The sequence below is a fragment of the Primulina tabacum genome, chromosome 3, assembly GCF_025594145.1.
Source record: "Primulina tabacum isolate GXHZ01 chromosome 3, ASM2559414v2, whole genome shotgun sequence".
Classification (NCBI taxonomy): domain Eukaryota; kingdom Viridiplantae; phylum Streptophyta; class Magnoliopsida; order Lamiales; family Gesneriaceae; genus Primulina; species Primulina tabacum.
Genome location: NC_134552.1, coordinates 12,380,853 through 12,403,500, shown reverse-complemented (window position 1 = coordinate 12,403,500; position 22,648 = coordinate 12,380,853). Strand labels below are relative to the sequence as shown.

The following is a 22,648-nucleotide window of genomic DNA, read 5'->3' as shown; positions in this document are numbered from 1 at the left end:
TTTGGACAAGAAAAATATATGATATTCGGTAATAAAAAAAAAAAAAACAAAATATAGTAACTAAAATCTAAAAATTACATGCAAAAACTTGCACTTTTAATTAGAAACCATACAAACTAACACATATTCTTTCAATTTAACCATAATAGTAGTAACTTTCAAGAATTATTATTATTTTTTGGTGGAAAGATCAACAAATTTCACCCCACCTTCGAGTTCTGTTCACCACCCAGGAAAAAAATTCCAGGAAAAGGAAAAAAACGACAAACCAATCCGAACAATATTGTTTACTAATTTTTCTTAATCTAAAAATCTTACCTAGAAATTCGAGTGGGGATGAAATGCCATCCTCAAAAGCCAAGTTGAATAATTGCAACCCCCCCCAAAAAAAAAAAATGAGTCTCAGCAATTTCAGCCTTTAATTCATAGACTACGTGGTAATGGGTTATCTTCAGCGTGTGGCCACTGAGGATGCAAAGTCCAGTCCTTTCAAATTTGTGTACCCTTTTTAAATTCCCTTTGCAGTAAGTTCGTTCTCCTACAACTTGTAATTGTACACAACCAAGTCGAGTCACGGTTAACAACAATGGCAGCCGCCCTCTCAACTGCCGGAGTCGTTAACCATCTACCGGTGCATACTTCTTGATTTTATGTTTTACGTTCTATGTCGGCCTTTTACAGATTCAATACTTGTTTAGCTAAACATTAATTACGAAGGAAATATACTCGAAGCCTTTTCTGAATTGGTTTTGATTAGCTTGATCAAACTTCAAACCTTTTCAGAGTTTAAAAAAGAAAAATACTTAAAGTCATGGCTTTGCTTAGCTTTTACATATTAAAAGTCTTAAGCTTTGTTATAAATGAATATGCACGTGTGTATATAATTATGTTTTTTTCCACTTCACGATCTTGATCACTCGTTAATTGATCAATGGCAACTTCTTCGTTGTTTGAATGAAGTTAGCTTTATACTCGTACGAATCTTGGAGAAGAGTAAATAGGAACTTCAATTTTGCAACAAGACTTGGAATTTAGACATATGATGATGCAGCTGAACTTGCATGGATCCCGGTGCTGGAGCTGCGGTCCCGAGTTCTTCTTTCTTAGGCACCAGCTTGAAGAAGGTGAACTCCTCCTTTGTAGTCAAGAACCCATCTTCAAATTTGAAGATTGTGGCTGCAGAAGGGGCCAAAAAATCGATAGATGGGCTGGTCTAGGCAACGATATATCCGACGATCAACAAGATATTACCAGAGGAAAGGGCAAGGTTGATTCCCTATTCCAAGCACCCGACGGTATGGGAACGCACGATGCCATCATGAGCTCGTACGAGTACCTCAGCACTGGGCTAAAAACGTAGGTTTTTTCTGTCTGCATCTCACTTTATATACACGATTCTTGATTTCCAGGAAAATTATATACGAATATTTTTTACTAAAAATTCGACGAGGGCGTAGCTAGTTCTGATAATGGTGATCGTTGATGGCAGATATAACTTGGACAACACAATGGGTGGATTTTACATCGCTCCTGCATTCATGGACAAGCTTGTTGTTCACATTTCCAAGAATTTCATGAGCTTGCCTAACATCAAGGTGATTTTGATTGCTTCTGTGCATTATTTTTAGGCTATCCCATCCAAATAAATTGCGTGTTTTCTAACTTTAAACTAATGTTTGGTGCAGGTTCCTCTTATTTTGGGTATTTGGGGAGGGCAAAGGTCAGGGTAAATCATTTCAGTGCGAGCTTGTCTTCGCCAAGATGGGAATCAAGTGAGTGAAGTATTAACATATCTATGTATGTAGAGATTGTTATTTTAGAAAAATATTTTAGATATACAAAATGGCAGATTTGAGGGGACAGAAGTTCTACACGAACACATGCATTAATACAGAGTTTCGATGTGATATTAATTTTCAGGCTCTGTCGTATATATATATATTGTTAGCCCATTTTCTCCGACAAAAAAAACCTATCTACAGCCCCATCATGATGAGCGCCGGAGAACTGGAGAGCGGTAATGCCGGAGAACCGGCGAAGCTGGTCCGGCAGAGGTATCGTGAAGCAGCAGACATCATCAGGAAAGGCAAAATGTGCTGCCTATTCATCAACGATCTCGATGCAGGTGCCGGCCGTATGGGTGGAACCACACAGTATACAGTCAACAACCAAATGGTGAATGCCACTCTCATGAACATTGCTGACAACCCCACAAATGTGCAGCTCCCTGGTATGTACAACAAAGAGGAGAATCCGCGAGTCCCCATCATAGTCACGGGCAACGACTTCTCAACCTTGTACGCCCCTCTAATTCGTGATGGCCGTATGGAGAAGTTCTACTGGGCTCCTACTCGTGAGGATCGTATCGGTGTCTGCACTGGTATTTTCCGAACTGATAATGTCCCACAAGAAGCTATTATCAAACTGGTCGACACCTTCCCTGGACAATCCATAGGTAAGAGCAGACAGTTTATTCGACCCGTCCTTAAGAGTGATGATTAATTATTTATTTATCTTTATTTCTACTCATGTCCTATACCAGTTATTGTACAGTTCTACCATTTCTATAGAGTAATTACCCTCCACGAATCTAAAAATAAGCTTTGAACATTTTTTCTCAAATATTTCGAGTTAAATTTTACTGAAACCCAAACTGAATGTCCTCGCTGTCTTCCAGATTTCTTCGGTGCTCTGAGGGCAAGAGTATACGATGACGAAGTTAGGCAATGGATAAGCAAAGTGGGAGTAGAGAGCATCGGTAAGAAGCTCGTGAACTCGAGGGAAGGGCCACCGAAGTTCGAGCAACCAAAAATGACGCTTGAGAAATTGCTTGAATACGGGTTCATGCTGGTCCAGGAGCAGGAGAATGTGAAGAGAGTGCAGTTGGCAGACAAATACCTGAAAGATGCTGCCCTGGGAGATGCTAACAAGGATGCTATCGAAAGAGGGACATTCTACGGTAGAGTCTGAGTTTATTGCCTAATATTGTGCATAGTAGAAAGTTCTATTTTCCCTTGCTGTTCTACTACATTCCTTTGGCAGGCCAAGCAGCCCAACAAGTTGGAGTTCCAGTGCCTGAAGGTTGCACAGACCGAAATGCATCTAACTTCGATCCAACTGCAAGGAGCGACAATGGGTCGTGCCTATACACGAACTAGAATTGTTTCTGTTTTTCTGCCCAATGGGGTTGAAATGAGATAGGTTATTCGAGTAGTGTTTAGGCTACTAGTAAGAATTAGTTTTGTGCTGTGTACTGGATCTACTTTTGCATGTTTACTACCAAATGATTGAATGAAATATACAAGTGTGATGCATCACCAGGTATGCTCCAAATTTACAAGTAGCATTCAATTCCGAACAAGTCATATGTATCATACAACATAGATAGTTTAATGTACGTCCTCACTTACATTAATCTTTAACATATATTCCGAACAAGTCATACATGTCATACAATAGATAGTTTAAGTAATATGACCTCTCTTATATTAATCTTTATTACATATACCTTCCCCATCAGAACGAAGATTTTCTTGGCCAGAATCTACATGCTTGCTATGTTCTCGTTGCCATTTTCTTCACTTTCTTTCAGCCAGTCAAAAATTTCAAAATCTTCAAATCCTGCAAATTGGCAATGATCTAGTAATGTATAATGTAACACTCTTTAATGTATATTTCTCGACATATAGCAGCAGTACCAGGAACCCAAGGCTTCAAAATCGTCAATTGATGATCCTAAGAGCGTAGCATTGCCTAAGGGTGGATCAACAGCCATCCAGTCGGCAGTTTCTGAACTTTCAGAGCCTATTTCTTTCTCCATTATCCAATCTTCAATGATCTCAAATTTCTCATAAGAAATTGGATCCGTGCATCCCTGTTCTTTTCCACTTTGAATCATATCAAGTAATAACTAATAAGAAACAGACTATAACTTCAAAATCTATTAACAATAAAGTAAATCAGTTGTAAATTCTACTTACACGTGCTTTAAGGACATGTTATACTGAACAAAGACAAGGTCACTGAGTCTCTGGTGCTCCAAACAATTTTTCCTTTCGTGCATGTGTTCTAGAGGAATGTGATTAAGCTTATGAGGGAACAAACTGCAAGTTTGGCTGAGAATTCGAATAGCCAAGTGAGCCAAATTCGGGCATCCCCCACCATATGCTGACCACCACTCAGCTAAAACAATCAAATAGGATATGAATAAGTTCATGAATACCATATTATTCATCAATCAAGAAGACAAATTTCCAATTGTCATGGTATGCCAACAAATTATCTTTTGAAAAATGTGCTCGCAGGTTCATGCTAATTTCGCTTAGGGGGTGATACGTGAGGGGGGCTTTTCTTTTTGTCAAGAAACATACTTTTGATACCACACATCAAGAGTGTTGTGCTATCGATCCTCAATCACAGCATCTTTGTTGCAAAAGTTAAAGTTATTAAGAGGGAAGTGGAATAGGGCATTGTGCAAATTTAAGAGGGATCCATCAAAGTGGGATGATGTGAAAACAAATATAAATGTAATGTAAACCGATATTAGAAAAGGAAACTCACTGGGGAGTAAAGTATCTCTAGCTCTAACAGCCATCTTTCGCCCAAAATCTCCCACAGCACCTTGGAACGATGCTGTTTCCTTCATAATTTTGTCTTGAATCTTAGGGTCAGAAACCAATTTCTCTATACAATCATAAACTAGTGATCGAAAATGATGATGCACATCCCCTTCAAGATTGTAAAAAAATCTGGGGTTAAAATAGAAACCAGCTGCATGAAGGGGATGATGCTGAACTTGTTCCCACCTACGATCAATGATGTTCCAATAAAGTAAATAGTCTTCCGTATCGGCAAGTTCCTTTTTAATTGTTTCTTTGGCTCTGTAAATTCCAGCACATACATATCCCATAGCAGGCCTCTTTTCACTACAAACAATCCTCTGAAGTCGCAAGAGTGGATCTGTTAAACGAATAATTGAGGCACATGTAGACCAGAACGATTCATTATTTACATAATTTTGTATAGAAAATGCCACGGGTTTTTTTGAGTACGGGCTTTCCATCCACTCCTCGGAAGCAATCATAGACTGCAAATAATGTCGAACATTTAACATCCTTTTTAATGTAGCAAAATCTGTTGAGTAGCGAGTAATTCCCAGATCAACTAAATCAATCCCAAATGTGAATCGCCTCATCATGTTCAAAACAACATGATTTGAATAAACAAATCTTGAGATTGATTTTGCTTGGTCAAGTATAATCTTCACCCTTGGAAGTTCTCCAATGTCCTTTAGCATTAAATCAATGCAATGAAGAGTACAAGGACTCCAAAAAACAGTTGGACATGTGTCGGAAAGTCTCCTCCCGGCAATGATGTACCGATCTTCGCTACTTGTTACTACTTGCAAAACATTTTTCATACCAACTTCTTCCACTGTCTGCTTAAGTAAATCATAAAGGGCATCTGCAGAACCTCCGGTGTCGGATACATCAGCAGATCTCAAAAAGACTGTACCTAGTGGACAATACACGAAAAAGTTAACAAAGGTCTTACCCTTTTTCAAATTCCGCTCATCCACCAAAATAGTGCACCCATTATTTTCCCAATCTCTTCTACATTTATCAACATCACTCCTGGATTCATGTACCGCATTTTTCAAAATCCAGCTCCTAAGATCATGGAAAGATGGGCTAATAGCCTCTACTCCCTGAGAGGCAATCGCATCAACCATTGGCTTAAAATAAGCAGAATTTACAGCTTCCGCAGGTAACCCCACATCGAAGAAAAACCGTCCCAATGCCATGTAAACTGGATCGCTAATCTTCTTTGTTTTCATAGCTTGGAAACTATTGAAAGCAATAGCATTAGCATTGGCCACATCAGGCGCTTTCCTAATCCTCCCTTTCTTTTTTCTACCACCTATATTGCCGCTCACAATGTCTTCTCTACTCGAATATACATCCACATTGTGCTCAAGCAATTCAGGAACGGGAAGCAAATCGACGTCAGTCTTTAAATCACAATTATTGCTTAATGGATCGACAACAATAGTCCCTGGATTATCATAACTAGAGGTCTCCTCTGTAAGCTTCTGTTTCTTCCTCTTCTTTGCCGCAACCCCATTTAAGCTCTCGAGCATTTGGAGCCGTACATCAGGTAGAACTCTCAAGCAAGTCGCCGCATTCCCTTTCTGGCACGCGAGGTGTTCTTTAATCCTATGAATCCCACCACCTTTAAAAATTTTCTCACAGTATATACACTTGAGCTGAACTTTATCCCCAATCTTATACATTTGACAATGCTTCCAAGCTGGGTCATGCTTTTGCGGAGTCACTGCTACTGGTTCCAAATCCGAAGCCATTTCACATGAAGATTTCACCTTTACAGAAAAGAACACAAATCACTTTCTGGGCAACCATTATTCTCCTCCCCACTCCCAAAACATGAAAAAAAATGCCAGAGAAGACGAGAATCTTGAAACGAAAAACCGAACCTAAGTCTGAATCACGCAGACGCTCATTTCAATCCAACCAAACGAAGAACAAACAACCCTTTTTATCACAAAAAATAAAAGCTTGAGAGAAAAACAATAGAAATTCAATTCTCAAACATGCAAATGTAGTCGAAAGCAACAGATAAACACTATAAGACCCAATAAACATTAATTAATTTCGGCAATGGCCATTCAAAAAGACATGAATTCCGAGGTGGTGGTTTATAAGAAATTACTCGACTGAAGTTAATTAATCACCTTTTTTTGTGAAACTCGATCGAGAATCGTGGGGGAATTGAAACGAAACCGAGTTAGAGGAGAATTAGGTTTTTTGTTTATAGAAAGGCAAAGAGTCGAAAGAACAACCGGATAGACCGGTTATGTAATCTGGGCTTATCCAAGACCCGGTCCATTTTGGGAGTTTGCCAAAAAATGAAAGCCTCATATTTCAATAATTTTGAGGGAAAATTACCTAAAAACATAATGAATTTTTTCCCCGTATTTAGTTCTTTTTAGAATATATATTATTTATTTTTTCATATAAAATCTATCGAAATTTCAATTATTTCTTCTCAATGGTCTTAACTCATGTATACATTAATTATTTTATTTTATTTTGATTGATTGATTTATCTACATTTATTTAGTGTATATATTTTATTGATAAAATTATTTCACATAATCTAATTTTTCTATTTGTAACATTAGTATATGTTTGATTGTATATCGATTATTTCAATAAATAATTATTTTATCGTAACTAAAAAAATAAATGATACTATATAAAATGGATACAAAAATAATATATCATAGGCCGATCTCAAAATAAACCTTATTATTTAAGTTTGTATCTTGTTTTATTTTTTCTTTTCTTTTTTTTTTTTTTTTTTTTGTATCAAAGGGTCCTAAAATATCGGATTATATGATTTTAACCCAGTGATACACGTTTTCAGAAGACTTGAATGAAAAATTTATTTAGCACAAGAAATATTAGAACAAGGTAGCTGATACAGTCAAATATTGTGATTATCCGAATTATTCTGTTAGTTCGTAAACGAGTTCAAGTAGCTGGTGGATAGAAATCTTTGTGGGTTATCACCTGCGTCACAAACAAACGTAAGAGGCGCCGAGGTTTTCTCGACCTAGACACTCCGACGCTCAAGTCAGAAAATAATTCAAAGATGTTAATTGAAAGCTAAAAAGTAGTTTAAGCATAAAATCATCCTCATTTGAATAATGAGAATCCTCTCATATTTATAGATTTTTTTGGAGTGTATAATGGGCTTGGGCTTTTATAATTAATTGTGGGCTTGGGCTTTTATAATTAATTTGAGCTTCAATAATAAATTGAATAATTAAATTGAATCATTACCTATCAATAGCCAAAGTCAACTATCCTCTTTACGGGTGGCCATTGCTAAGAAAAAGAAGAAGATAAAAATGGATGTGATATGACACTGGTTTAGTGCGATGTTTAGCTCGAATTCTATAATAATGTAAGCTAAAATCAATTAAATATTTTGTCATTACCAATAGATTTTTTATCATCATTTTATTTTACGAGTCAAGCAGTAGAAAAATATATTATATTTTTTAGTATATCACAATATTAATAGATGTTCGTTGTAAAAGTCAAAATCTTAGAAAATATTAATTATATATGATCCATTGGTATAACCAAGAATAATTCTCTCCGCGGACAATCCAACAAATAGCGGAGATACCCATGCGGTATTAAAAATTACATTCTTTTATTTAAGTATTCTTTGTAATATAAATTGATTGATGATAGAGTTTAAGGCTCCGTTTGGACAAAACTCTTTTAGTGTTTTATATGGTAAAAAAATTTGAAGCATGTGTTTGGATAAGATTTTTGTAAAACGTTTTAAAAAAATATTGTTTAAAAAGTGTACCCAATTAGTATAATTAAAAAAAAACAATGTAGATATATTTTTTGATATTTTTAGAAATTAAGACAATGATGAAAATAAAAAAAAATCTTTTTTAATTGTAGAAATGTTTTTATACAATATTTGTCCAAACATATATTTGTTCTTAAAATAACTTTTAAATTTTTTTTTAAAAAAATAGTTTAATAAAAAAAAATTATAAGTACTTGTCAAAACGAAGCCTAATATTTAAGCTACTTCAATTGCATCTTTATTAAAAATTCATCAACAACCGTAAATTACTAAAAATAATTATTACATCTTTGGTCTCGTATATATCTTTTTTACTTTTTAATTTTAAGTTAAAAATAAAATTTTTTTACGTTATTACAACGTGGTAGTTTTAAAAAAAGACAGTGTATTCTAAAAAAAAAAAAAAAGACGAAATACTAGCAACATATATTGTTATATAGAATCTAGTAAGGCAAATCGGTTTTTATAATCAAAATCTTTGTCAACATATATTCAAAAAATAAACTAAAAAATTCAACATTGAAAAATAAAACTTATGTAAATAATTTTGGTTTATATATATATATAATAAAGTGAAAAGAACTCAAAATAATATATTTGGCTTAAAGGTATGGATCGATTTTGCTATAATGAACATTCGATGGGTATAAACATAATGTTAACCACTACAAACAAACCTTGTTAATGATGTAAAGTAACCAAATTATGAAAGTATAAAAAATGATTAATTTATTGCAAAATATTATCTGATCGTCTATGGACATTACCAAAAACCAAGAACTGTCATTATTAAGCTTGTAGCAACTAGACAATTAGAGAAATCATGAAACACTGAATTGGAATCTCCTATGGAAACTAATTCCAAGATTCTCAGTTGATTGGTGTATAAATATTGCACCAAATGTATAGGCACTAGGAAGAACATTCATTCACAAGTAGTCAGAATTATGGGCACAATGCAAGAAGATGAAGGATTAGGCTATGGAAGCTCCTTGCCTGTGCCAAGTGTTCAAGAAATCGTAAGAAATGATCCCACGAATATCCCCGAAAAGTACATCAAAGACGACGAGGATAGACCTAAAGATTCTGATATATCCCATCTTTCTTTACATATTCCTATCATAGATCTTTCTCTGCTTTCCGATGGAGACGAAGCCGAAAGAAGAAAGTTGGATGTTGCATGTAAGGAATGGGGTTTCTTCCAGGTAAAAATGTTGAAAGTGCAAAACTATTATTGATTCATCGTCTATTAATCCAAAGTTATAGATATATTTATTGTGTTGATGCCTGATGCCTTAACATATGTGGACTAAATTTATATAATATAGTTCAATGGATCCCTTCATTATATATGAACGAAAAAGAAAAATGGTAGCATATGATAGAATGGGATGCAGGTAATTAACCACAACTGTGATGAAGTTATACCCAACATGAAGGCAAGTGTAGCGGCGTTTTTCGCTCTCCCATTAACGGAGAAGAAGAAATATGCGATGGCCGTGGATGATATTCAAGGATATGGACAAGGTTACGTGGTCTCGGAGGATCAAAAACTCGATTGGAATGACCTTATTTTCTTGATGACACTGCCATCCAATACGAGGAATATGAAGTATTGGCCTCTCACAATACCCTCTTTCAAGTATGTTTGGTTTCATTTAATATGGTATTAGCTCTTTTGCATTTGCATGATATACTACACAGTTTAAAATGAGAACGTACATGCATTAATTTTGATGAGTTTCATATTATTCTTTTTACTAACAGGGAATCTGTAGACGAATACGCGGTCGAAATTCAAAGGGTGACGGATGAAATATTTAAAAACTTGTCGTTATTAATGGGGAAGGAAGAAAATTGTCTGAAAGATTTGCATAAAGGTGTGAAACAAGGCATTAGAATGAACTATTACCCAAACTGTTGTAGGCCTGACTTGGTACTTGGAGTCAGCCCACATTCTGATGCTAGTTCAATCACTCTACTCGTGCAAGAAGATGAAATCACTGCACTACAAATAAAGCACAAGGGGGAATGGGTGCCAGTTAAGCCTATCCCAAATGCGATTGTTGTCAACGTAGGTGATGTTCTCGAGGTACGTGTCTATTTGTTTTATGGTTGAGTTCAAGCTAGCTACCCTAAACTTGAGATTAAATATATCTAAACTCTCGTGTAGCTGACCTTATATATTTTTGTGATTTTCTAATGGACAAAATCTATATATATATATACGTTGTCTTGGTTATGGAGGCTTGGAGCAATGGGATATACAAGAGCATCGAGCATAGAGCGGTTACTAACGAAGAAAAAGGAAGAATATCCGTGGCGGCATTCGTGATCCCAGGCAATGAGGCTGAGTTGAACCCAGTGGAAACCATGGTGGACGATGATCGCTCCCCACAAATTTACAGAAATGACGTTAAATATATAGATTATCTTAGATACACTCTAGCCAAGAAAATGGATGGCAAGTTGGCAAACATAGAATATCTCAAGTTGGAGACCTAAGTTTCATTTGGGCCGACAAATCAACTCCCAAAACTTCATTCTTTTTTGAGCTTTGTTTGTTTGAAGAATTATATATATATATATATATATATATATATATATATATATACAAACCTTCATTCTTTTTTGAGCTTTGTCTGTTTGAAGAATTATATATATACATCTACCGTGCACACCTATGTGAGCACCGATGAGGTGTCACTCACCCATTGGATGCACAATTTTTCATCCCAACATAGGTCCAATGAATAAAACTAAAATTATTTATACAATGGTTAGATGACTAAAATCAAAACTAAACGATCTATAAGAAATTATTCAACAAATTATAATCCAAATAAACAGTTTTAATTTAATTTTTTTTAATGAAAAGCTCAATTAACATATAGTTAATGTTAGAAATCATGGTCTTTGTTTTGATTACCGAAAACGATAAAAGATAAACACAAGAACACACGAAATTTATAGTGATCAGCTCTCGATGTGGGAGCTACGTCCATTTGTCACCGTCGCAAATTTTCGCTATAACGAAACCAAGAAAAACAAATAGAATTTTTACAAAACTATGACATATCTCAAAATTATTTTCTCGTCACTCTGTGTTTTTATTTATGTGACTACTAACATAATGACAGTTCCAACTGCAGAGGCAACGACTCCTCACCCCTCAATAGAGAAGTCCAAATGAAGTTACGCACAACTTCAATTTTCAACTGTCACAGTTTTCGTTAACATATATATCAATTGAATTGCGAATTTTTTCAATGTTCTCAAGAGCTAGAATCCATCCTCCAATGCTGATCTTATGAAGTGATATCAAACATGTATATTTTTTCGCAACGAAGTACTCATCCTTAGTTATAGAAGTGCAACAAAGTTTTGTAATTTCGAAACTCAGCTAACAACATAATCACCTAATGTGTAAACAAATTTAGCAGTACTCTATCTACATCTACATCACCAGTCATGTCAGTATAATGCTCTGTGATACCAATTGTTCAGAATTATGGTTTTAGTATTGATTATCGAAAGCGATAAACGATGACGAAAGATAAACACAAGAGTACACAAGATTTACAGTGATTCTCTCACATTCTTTAAGTGAGAGGTACTCCAACTTGCCACAGTTTCAAATTTTCATTATAATGAAATCAAAAAAACAAAAGAGAATTTTACAAGAACATGTCCCCTCTCAAAATTATTTTTTTGTCACTCTATGTTTTTCTCTCTGTATGTGAATGCTAATACATTGACAGCTACCAACGGATATAATTAATATCAGAGCTACATTAATATATGTAAAACACCTAAAATACCCTGAAATAAAGGATTAAGCTCCACACACATATTAACAGTTACAAGATCATTTACATGTTTCCCAATATACAAAATATGGTGTATATATTATACACCTTTTGTGGTTATAGAAAATCATTCGATTTGTCGGTGTATTTTTGTTTTATTATTTTTTATGACGATGGAACCCACAGTTGCTATATTTCGATACGTACTTGATAAACTCTCGAACTAATGCAGTCACTTGCAAACCACGTTAGTTAGGTAAATATACTAGATAGACAAATCATGTGAGACAATCACACTCTAGAAAATATTGGTAGGAAGAGTTGAACTCATAACTATTGATCAAAATATTAACATACTTCATCAACTCGAACATCTACGAGTGATTATTTTTGTTTTAATTTGATGTAAGAGTGTCGAAGGAGCAAAAGGGGTTAAACTGTAAAAATTAAAAGCTTGAGGGATGAAGTGAAAAATAATCAGGGTTTAAGGACTTAAAGTAATTTAATTATACAGAATCAAAAAATAAAATAAAAAACCAATACCAACATGACGGCGTGGCATGAAAAAATTTTATGGATTACATGGTTCCGACATAAATTCCAAAAACTTGCGAAGAAAATGTGGTTTTCAAATTAATAATTAATAATATAATATAAGAAAGCCCTACGCGTTCGTGTCAACTCAATTCTTGTGCCTCGGAACCCACATAAATCCAACCAAGATCACATTTTTTTCTATATGATCCTGTAATTTCAGCGGAATCCATCTGGGTAGGAACCTTGTTTCGTTTTCCAATTTTGGATGCTCGTGTAGCATTGCGAGTTTTTGTTGTTTTAATGGAAGCAATCATCATCAATGTTAGGAGAAATGGGATCGAATATTTCTCTCTCTGGAAGATTAATGTTTTTTAATGGCGATGTTATGCGTGCAAAAAAGATTGTATGGGGTTGCAATTTTGTGGTCATGTTTGCTTGGTAGTAAATTATTTGATGTTTTGTATTTGTAGCTCGTGTTATGAGGTGAACTCGAGCATACATTTTGCTCCAAATTGTTGGTTGTTTCGTTTCTTTTGTTCAGGAGGGTGGGATGGTGAAATGTGTGAAATTTGATCTAGAATAGTGTCCATGTTATTTTCGTCGGCAAAATTGGAGAGGAGTTGTCTTTGATTGATCGAATTGTTTAGATTTTGTGCTGGTGTATTAAGTGAACACTGTGTTGTTTGTTGGTTGAATTCTCTTTTTCATTAAATTGCGCGATTCTTCAACTATCAGCATTAACTTTAAGCGATAGTTGTTGCAAAGAAAGCATGATAGCTGCTTTTTTCCTATGTCAGAGATATATTTTACTGAATCTCATCAGTTGCTAACATGGAGAAGGTTGTGGATAACAACTTGTTTTGACAGGGAACTTTATTTAGAACATTTAGAATAAATGCTAATGATTTTAACTAGTTGTTTTTGGTTGTGATACTTTGCAAACACGTTGATTTTTTTAAGATACGATAGAGGGCTTGCAGCGAGTTGATGAAATTTGAGGATGGCGAGTTCATTTTTGTGACTAAAACAGGTGAGAGGTTGGCGTTCATGGGTCTGAGTGTATTTCCACTTTTATGCGTACAAAATTTTGATTTATAATCAAGTATAGGCATGGCTCAATCTGCAGAACCTTTGTTGTATTTTTCTATTTCTTTTGTCAGATGACTGTTAGTCTGTTACAGTTTATTACTTTTATTGAAGGATAAATTCGCATTCTGTGGGAAACAATTTGTTGTTTAGTGCCGCAACAGGTTTTGAAGTACCATGAGTTTTGTTTTCCGAGGCACGGGAGGAGATATAGAAACTGGTTTCCAAGGATTGATTCCTGAGCGGCGTGCAGTGGTAATATGCTAGCATTTTCTAGTTTTGCTTCTGTAAACCGTGGCTTGTCTTCATTTTTCTCACTGCACGATTATAATTCTCTCTCTGACACATGATTGTCATTTAATTAATTCTGAGCAGCGGGTTCATGCTGCACGACCAGTCAATTCAAACTCGCTTGCTTTTCTTGTCACAGGTATTATTTCTTATTACCATTTTATGTTGTTTCTTTTGTGCTAGTTCATCCCATTGACTGTTCTGCGATTTGTCATTTTATGTGGCAGTGCTATTGCTGTTTATGATTTTGAACTCGCATCAAATGTCTCCTAATTTTTTGGTTGGTGTTCTTCTCTATGAAATTGGCGTATTCACATAAATCCGTTGTTAAATACTAAATATTGAGTCATTACCCTCTTTTCAACATTGCAAAGCTTTGGCTTGTGCTTGGTGTCTTTTTTATGGCAACCACCCTTAGGATGTACGCAACTTGTCAGCAACTTCAAGCACAGGCTCAAGCTCATGCTGTTGCTGCTAGTGGACTTCTTGGCCACACAGAACTACGGCTGCACATGCCACCATCTATAGCTCTCGCGACGAGGGGGAGGTTGCAAGGTCTCAGACTCCAGCTTGCTCTTCTGGACAGGGAATTTGATGATTTAGGTATTATTTGTTGTGGGAAAATCTGGTATCAAGCTATAAAAGTGTCCTATTTGTAGGTGATCATTTAGAGATGTGCAGAATTAAGTTTTAAAAAAAATTTGATGAAAAATTGCATGTTATTCACCGTCCAGATTATGAAACATTGCGAGCACTGGATGCTGACAATATTCCCGCGGCCTCTATGACCGAGGAAGAGATCAATGCTCTTCCAGTTCACAAGTACAAGGTGTCAGGCCCTCAAAGGTTAGTCAAGGCGGAAAATTTTCCTTTTAGTAAAATATGAAAATCTTTTTGCTTTTATTCTTTCATATAGTATATGTTCAATTAATATATTTGTTAATAGGACTTTTGCAAAAATAATTTTGTTTTGTCAGTTCTAGCGCACCTTTTCCCTGTTGCTATATTAGATCGTTTTGGTTTAGCCACTGATATGTCAGTAGTAGTATTTTTACTATGATTTTAGCTTATTTCTATGATGACACTCTATTGTCGCTCTAGAAATTTTTTGTTTTAGTTTTTAGTTATGTTCTAGAAATCCTTCATTTAACCTTCGAGATTGACTTGCACATTTAGTTGGTTACATGTTTCAATATATTCTGATAAGCTATCATACCAGGCAATGTTATAAAATGCAGCAAACAAGAGAGGAAAGTATAAATATGTATTACTTGATTTAGATATCTACTTTTGTTCAATTGTTTTTGTTACCTTTTGTTTATTTGTAAGGTGATTGTGTTGAACTGCATTGTAGGGTAAAGTCTTGAAGTTTTTAAAGTTCAAAATTTTCAGTAATTCCAACTTTTCTCATTTAAGTGTTGAATGGACTGCTTGTTGGAGTGTTTCCTTTCTAAATCTTGACAATTTGTTCGTTTCCCTGGACCATGTTATTCATTTTTTCTGCGGGAATGAGGGAAAAAATGGAACACAGCATGACAGATGGTTTTCTCTTTCTTTGAGAGAAAATTTTCAGCATTAAATAAGGTTTTACCTCTTTGCTGATTGTTCATGGATCTTTCTTTGGTCTTTTTGACAGCATTGGTCCATCTGTAGTGCAAACTTCTTCTTCAACTTCAATTGAGGTACCGTGCTTCTTCCCCTTCTATTATTTTTTATATCAGCTGAGTTTTGTGCTGACACTAGGTATTTTATTGGCTTTTGCTTTCAATTCAAATTTATTTTTAAGGTGTTGGAGAGAATACACAATCATTACTACTATTCAGAAATATATGTCAACCATTGTGTCTTCAACATGTTTTATTTTCATATATATATATGTATGTATTGTGAGAAAAACAACTTGAAACATTCAAAGTGCTACATATTGATATATGCTAATTGACATAGGCAACTTTATTTGTTTGGTCTTACGACTCCTGTTGTTATGTTACACAGCTATCAGCAGTTGTGCAACGCTTTTGGAAAATAACCCAGCCTAAAAAGATGATTGAAAGTTGACAGAAAATGGATATGATGATTCTGTTTCCTGTGTTTTTTTAGGTTTATTTGAGAAAATGGGTTTTTTCATAATGTATTGAGTAATTTATTGTATTTTTGTTTTGTTTTGGGAAAAACATAAATTTTCTTTATCTGTATGATCATATAGGTGCTTATCTGGCAATTGTTTTTTTAATAGTAATTGGGTATTTAAAGAGATTCCAAAAGCAAAAGGAAAATTTTAACTCTAATGCTTTTTATGCATATGGTATGTAGATTTTTTTTTCTATCTGTTGCTATTGCATTTTCTCCTTATATGAAGCAATGGGATTTAGAAAAAAAAAAGTCTTTCCATATATCCCCTCATTTTTGTTGTTGCCGTATAGTTTGTGTGGCAGATCATTGTTGATTTCATCATTAACAAATTGCCTTCTGTTTTTTTTTAAAAAAAATTAAATGCAGAAGAAGCAAGATCCTTCAAATGCACAAGGGTCAATAAAGACCTCGGATGATGATTTGACATGTAGTGTTTGCTTGGAGCAAGTTGATGTTGGAGAGCTCATTCGTAGCTTGCCATGCTTGCACCAGGTTTGTCTTTAGCGCAATTTTTTCGTTTGTTGGATATGTTTGTTCAGTTTGTATCTCCGTTTATAAAATACGGATGTATACATCACTCTTTTAATTATTGTTGCATTGCATTTGTGTCTCACATGATTCAGTGTAATCAATGTTGTGATGTACAGCCTCGTTGCCTTGTTTGGAGGTCGTACTTGGTTACTATGTTTCTTTATAGGCCATTCATCGATTTATTCATGAATTCTTTTGCAGTTTCATGTAAATTGCATTGATCCATGGCTACGGCAACAAGGGACATGCCCAGTTTGCAAATTTAGAGCCGGATCACAATGGTCTGAGACTGGACAAGGAGAAGACGATGCTTCATATATGGTCTAGCTTTACATTTCTGGGGATGTAAGATTATGTGCTAACTTGTCATTACATATAGGTATAAATATGTAAACTGGTCCAAAACTTGGATTCAATAGAATATAAAGATATTTATTAATTGCATTGATTCCGATATTTCCTTTCCTGTATACTGCCCGTCTACCTCATAGTCATAGATGAATGTGGCTAGCCACATTCGATATTAGACTCGACCCGAGACGAAATTGTAACATAGAGTTTGTCCAGCATTGAACTGTGACATAGACTCGACCTTTTGGTGCATACCAGTTTTTAATGCCTTGCGAGCTTAATTGATTATATATTATATATCATCATTGAAAAAGGAATTTCGTATACGTCAATGCAAGCTTGTGTGAATTTTTTTCTTATTGACGAGAAGGTGAAGTATAGTTCATCTTGAAAAGGTTAACAATATTAAAGGTCTTGGATTTTGACGAATTCCTTGCAACTGCGAAATCCTTTCGATCGAGAACAAACAGATTTGTAGGCGACCATTCGTGTGCTGTTCAGTTAGGGGGCACTTGAATCAGCTGCAGATAAAAATGTTTAAAAAAAAACCTTTACTTTATTAATATATATACATGTCAAATTTCCTCTTTTTTTTTTCAATGAACTTTTTACTATGATCAAGTTCAAACATGTAGCGAACATATAGCAGCATAAGGACTAAATCGGCGAAAAATAAATCAAAGGTGATTGCACAGAGAGTACCAGTTCTAATAGTTTAGATTTGATCAGTTAAGTCATTGATAACTGCTTACATAATATCTCAGATTAAGCATATCCATTGAAGTTCTCAATACAATAGGTTCATGCAATAATAATTTTACAAGTAACAAGGCCAATCAATGAGCTTATGTAGCTTTGCCCTTACCCTTTCCTCTCTTAGCTTCAAGTTTGGCTTGAATCCTAGCAGCAGCTGCTGCCTTTGCTTCTTCTCTTTTCTTCTTCTCTTCTTCTTTCACTGCAGCTGCCAATTCCCTCTGCTTCTTGAGCTCCCTGGACAAATATGTAACATAAACATCCATCTATTCTCAAATTTGGGAAACTTTAATGCAGTTCTAAAACACATATCAAATCATAGATGAAACGAATATCGACCCCGCTTGAGGTTCTAATCAACTTTATTGTTCATACTTTAGGCGTCGTCAACCAATTTATTTGAACATCTTGAGCTTCTTAGATCAACTCTCGAGTTAACATAATGATAGTGAAACTCTCTCGAGGTTTGAAATAATGACTACAACAGTTCTCGTTGTAGATAATACAGGGATGAGAAACGAGCTTAAAAAAAGGGATTAGTGTGTGTTTTTTAGAAGTAGGACTCTCCATGAATTTCACTGTGTTCAGCTAGGAGGGAGGTGTCATTATAACTGTAACTATCCAAAAACTCCGAAGTTGTTTCTATTATTATTCCAAACCCTAATAAATAAGTGTGGATGTCATATTAACGGGAAATTAAATCGATGCAAACTGCTTAGAATGAAAATTTAACAGATGATACTTACTCCAGTCTAGCCTTCTCATCTGAAACACTGCCTAGACTAGAACCCTTACGAGGACGGCATGCTACCAACTCCACCTCAAAAATGAGCGTTGAACTGCATATATAATTCAAAGATGATATGCATAGATTACAAGAAACATTATTTTGAGCGAATCACTTTGATTATACAGAAAAATGTGTCGTTAGAAACCATAAATAGACATAATCTGGGAAACGTATTCGACTCTCGAAATCAACTACCATATATAAAAAGAAAAAAAAGCCGAGCAAAAATAAGGAAGTTGCTGAACATTGTTCAAATGTGTCTGGGATCACAAAACTGTTCGTTATAATGATATCAAATATTTTTCTGGCAACCAAAAGTATAATCTTAATAGCTTCTGTTCATGAAACTTGTTCAAAGTTAAGAAGAAGAGATAGGTACTCAGGGGGAACATCAGGTGGAGAACCAGCACTGCCATAGGCATATTCTGGTTTACAGGTGATCTTTACAACCTCACCAACCTGCCAAAAATAGAGAAGGAACAAAAGATTGAGGAAGAATAATGTTCAATAATAGCTCCATGAATACAGTTATATTCACCTTCATGGTTCTCAGTGCAATATCCCATGCTTTAATCACAGATCCGGTGCCCAATTCAAAGGTGAATATAGTGTTATCCTCATGTGTAGTATCAAAGACGTCACCAGTTTCGGCACAGATGCCTTCATAATGAACTGTCAACGAGAACCAAGATATTAAAAAATTAATCCTTCTAAGCAGTACGAGCAGAAATGTCACAGATATTAACCATCAGAAAAGAGACATGGAAGTTTCAGTTTAAGAAAACTTCATTTATTTAAACTTTTCATCCCAATAGTTTTAGGAAACACGACTCTATTCATGAGTACCAAATGTCCATGTCCTGAAACCATCTATTACATGTTTGACAGTGTTTGCGTGTAAACAAAGAGACATGGTTCAAGTTCGAAAAGTTATTACGGGTAGCAAATCTTTACTCCATTTTCAGGAAAAAAAACACCGTGACTCACAAAAATGTGTTTTCATTTATCAAAAATTCTAAGCACGCCATTTTCATAAAAACATGCAGATGATGTAGAACCTAAGTAAAATAGTGAAGATGTAAAGCAAACTCCACAGTACCAAGGAACTCTATGTGCATGCTGTATTAACGTACCATCGAGAAGAGGAAGGGTCTCTGAAGGAGCAATGGCATCAGCTTTCGCTCGACGTATCGTTGTCTTCAGGACACCTCCATCCCCAGTCAAATCAACAGAATCACTCATGATTGTTCTTTGTTAATTGCCTGGGGGTGGAAAGATATTGAGCTACACAGCATTACACGCGCAACGCACAAGAAAGCATACAATTGTTTTTACCCAAAAAAATGTACATCAAACCATGTACATTTTTTTAGCCCAGGAACAAAATGGATTAAGATAGAGGTTAACATGAAAAAATCAAATAGAGGCATGGCCCAATCACAGATTACATGTTCCAGCTTCTATCGTTATTAAAAGTGTGTCCCTAGGCAAAAGGTAGAGTGAAGCATAACCCATGCACCTAGGCATAGCAAGCTAGTGATGAAAGCGTCTCAAGTGTCTTAAAGGCTCAAGTCACATTTCAAAAACAACTTAGATGCAGTGTTTGTGAATTCAAGGTGAAAACAATAAGATCGTAATTCATATTTAATGATGTTTGTTTTGTGTTGTTCTATACTTCCACTTAGATATTGATGTTTGTTTTATATAGTTATACGAAGTTTGTCTTATATCATTCAATGGTTTCCAGTATTTAGGATGTTTTGTTTTATAATGCTCAACAACTTTACTCATGCTAATGGATAATAGAATATAACGCATTCTTATACATCACTTCAATAAAATGTATATCACGCGCTGTATCAACGAATCCTTTCTGGTTAGTTCGATCTTTTCAGATTTGGTAAATATTTGAATTCTATTAATTCAAATCTGTTGACTAAAATTATGAAATAGTGACATAAAACACACGGAAAAATTAATGGAACTAATAAAATCTATTTATTTTTTTACCAGAACATCATCCAGCTAATGACAATGTCAACTCAGCGCATTGAAAGAAAATTCAAAAACCGTTGTTAAATAACCTACAAATCTTCTCACGACTGCTTGTAAACAAAGAAAACTCTTTGCCATCTTGAACAAGTAATGACAATACTTGAATCACTTGCCACTTCAAAAATTGGGACTTGTTAAAATGGTTATGTTCAACCACAAGTAGCAATTTACAACATCAAAACATAACAAAACGGTTTATAGCTATATCATAGTTATTCAAACACTCCAATGGCATCGTTCAACTCATGGCACAACAAAAAAAAGACCTCTCTTTTAGGTTTAAAGGATAGCTGGTCGGTGGTATGATGCGCTTTGGTACCTCTGCAATGTCAGTCCAATAAGAAATTTATTAAGGTAAATTTGGTCTTTTCTGTTAGAGCCATATGAAAAGTTATACCGGGAAAACCATCACTTATAGAATTTTTCTCCAAAAAATATTCAAGAATTTTAATAACTCAACATCTGTACCTCATTCAAAACATTCGAGCCACCACAGGGTTCTAATTGGTGATTGAATTAACAAACATCGTGGGCTTGTGTCAATTCAAGGTCCAAAATCTCAACAGCTCGACTTGATGAGAAGCACATGCAGTTACATCCACTTTTTTAAACCCACCCGCTAGAAAAAGAACCATTTTGCTCATTTCTTAAATTTAAGGCGTAAAGAAAGAGACTCGTTTTTCAGATCCCCCATTATTTTGGAACCAAAGAAAAACCATTTAGTCCTCTCTTTTTATGTATGGGGTTAAGAAAATGGAGCAAAAAATAACTATATCATTGCCAAGAGAAAAACAACCTTTTCAAATAATATCCGATGAACCACTACAATTGCATAAAAACTACAAGCTTATAAGACATATATTACACCACTTCACCCAAACAACGCCCAATCGCAACCCATCAATTCTTACCCTTCCTCTTCCACGTTCAAAATTTCAACATAAATCGGTAACCACATGGAGTGAAAACACTCCAAATTCAAGAAAATCATCAAATAATACTGTGAAACAGAGCATAATACTTTTATCAGTTAAGAAGCGGAGAGGCATGCGCACCTGAGAGGAAAGTGGAGGGTAGAGGGCAGAACAGTAATTCCAGGAAGGATGAAGGGTAAACTGGGTAAATCGTCGCGCGGAGGTGTAGTTGAGATAGAGATCGCCGGCCATATAGCGTCTGCTGTATCGTCGGTGCCTTTGTTTCCGCAGTCCCATTTTGCTGGGTTTTATAATCTTCACGGCAAGTGCAGGGTAGATACCACACGTGAGAGAACAGCGCGTGGAACGACATCATTTGGTCTTTTCCTTTTTTCTAACTTTGAACCACGGTTGTGCGACAGGAAAAAAATCATATGAAATATTCGGACGGATCAATTTTACGAGATAAATTTCTGTCTCGGTTTAATTCATGAAAAAATATTAATTATTATGTCAAAGTACTGTACTATTTTTCTTATAAATATAAATCGAATCTACTCATCTCACTGAATATAAATCGATAAGATCGTCGATATGAGACATACTCGAAGTGAAATTATGCAAAATATTTTACTCCACTTGCTTTCATTGAAACATTGTAAATCTTAAAATAGTTTGAACATTTTGTATAATAGGTCTACAATATAATAAATTTAGACAAAAACATTTGTCTAAGTTGTAATTTGATTGATGAATTTCAAATTTTTGACTTGTTTTCATCGACAAAATTTTAGTTAATTTTAAATAAACTTCATATAAAGTTATATAATCTCAATAATAATTATAAAAGATTTCAAATACACTCAAAATAAGCGTTATTTTAAATATGTCATTCAATTTTTTTTTTCTCAAATCAAATATCTTCTGCTACTAGACTTAGTAAATCTAAAAATTGTTGCTGTGAATTTTAACTTGAGTAATCG

At 34.9% G+C, this 22,648-nt stretch overlaps 5 protein-coding genes across 14 annotated transcripts; 3 read left to right on the top strand and 2 right to left on the bottom strand.

Annotated features, from left to right (window-relative positions):
• The first annotated feature begins 527 nt into the window (after positions 1 to 527).
• Positions 528 to 3,317, top strand: LOC142540435 (ribulose bisphosphate carboxylase/oxygenase activase, chloroplastic-like). The gene is given in 10 exon segments (XM_075646578.1): positions 528 to 631; positions 1,052 to 1,069; positions 1,071 to 1,194; positions 1,197 to 1,356; positions 1,490 to 1,595; positions 1,686 to 1,712; positions 1,714 to 1,772; positions 1,983 to 2,455; positions 2,678 to 2,959; positions 3,043 to 3,317. Coding segments are annotated over 10 exon segments (1,410 nt in total). The 5' UTR covers positions 528 to 586; the 3' UTR covers positions 3,159 to 3,317.
• A 297-nt stretch (positions 3,318 to 3,614) lies between these two features.
• LOC142538433 (uncharacterized) lies at positions 3,615 to 6,858 on the bottom strand. The gene is made up of 5 exons (XM_075643755.1): positions 6,752 to 6,858; positions 4,561 to 6,379; positions 3,981 to 4,182; positions 3,699 to 3,887; positions 3,615 to 3,621 (listed from the first exon to the last, which is right to left on the bottom strand). The coding sequence occupies exons 2-5, from the start codon at positions 6,359 to 6,361 to the stop codon at positions 3,615 to 3,617; spliced, it is 2,199 nt and encodes a 732-aa protein (XP_075499870.1). The 5' UTR covers positions 6,362 to 6,379; positions 6,752 to 6,858.
• A 2,513-nt stretch (positions 6,859 to 9,371) lies between these two features.
• LOC142538432 (protein LATERAL BRANCHING OXIDOREDUCTASE 1-like) lies at positions 9,372 to 10,920 on the top strand. The gene is made up of 4 exons (XM_075643754.1): positions 9,372 to 9,620; positions 9,813 to 10,057; positions 10,183 to 10,507; positions 10,663 to 10,920. Exons 1-4 carry the CDS (start codon positions 9,372 to 9,374, stop codon positions 10,918 to 10,920), a joined length of 1,077 nt encoding a protein of 358 aa, XP_075499869.1.
• A 1,893-nt stretch (positions 10,921 to 12,813) lies between these two features.
• On the top strand, positions 12,814 to 17,250 carry LOC142540434 (E3 ubiquitin-protein ligase SDIR1-like). Of its 10 annotated transcripts, none has more exons than XM_075646574.1 (10): positions 12,814 to 12,995; positions 13,722 to 13,791; positions 14,012 to 14,102; positions 14,223 to 14,277; positions 14,366 to 14,418; positions 14,513 to 14,741; positions 14,873 to 14,984; positions 15,775 to 15,820; positions 16,638 to 16,763; positions 17,004 to 17,250. In XM_075646574.1, the coding sequence occupies exons 3-10, from the start codon at positions 14,025 to 14,027 to the stop codon at positions 17,127 to 17,129; spliced, it is 825 nt and encodes a 274-aa protein (XP_075502689.1). In that variant the 5' UTR covers positions 12,814 to 12,995; positions 13,722 to 13,791; positions 14,012 to 14,024; the 3' UTR covers positions 17,130 to 17,250. The 10 variants fall into 10 exon arrangements, with proteins under 10 accessions (XP_075502689.1, XP_075502688.1, XP_075502686.1 ...); XM_075646573.1 differs by having other exon boundaries at positions 14,001 to 14,102; XM_075646571.1 differs by having other exon boundaries at positions 13,962 to 14,102.
• A 602-nt stretch (positions 17,251 to 17,852) lies between these two features.
• Positions 17,853 to 21,971, bottom strand: LOC142540433 (peptidyl-prolyl cis-trans isomerase FKBP20-1-like). Its single transcript, XM_075646565.1, has 6 exons — positions 21,807 to 21,971; positions 19,830 to 19,958; positions 19,235 to 19,368; positions 19,076 to 19,155; positions 18,653 to 18,745; positions 17,853 to 18,143 (listed from the first exon to the last, which is right to left on the bottom strand). Exons 2-6 carry the CDS (start codon positions 19,936 to 19,938, stop codon positions 17,999 to 18,001), a joined length of 561 nt encoding a protein of 186 aa, XP_075502680.1. The 5' UTR covers positions 19,939 to 19,958; positions 21,807 to 21,971; the 3' UTR covers positions 17,853 to 17,998.
• Positions 21,972 to 22,648: the final 677 nt, after the last annotated feature.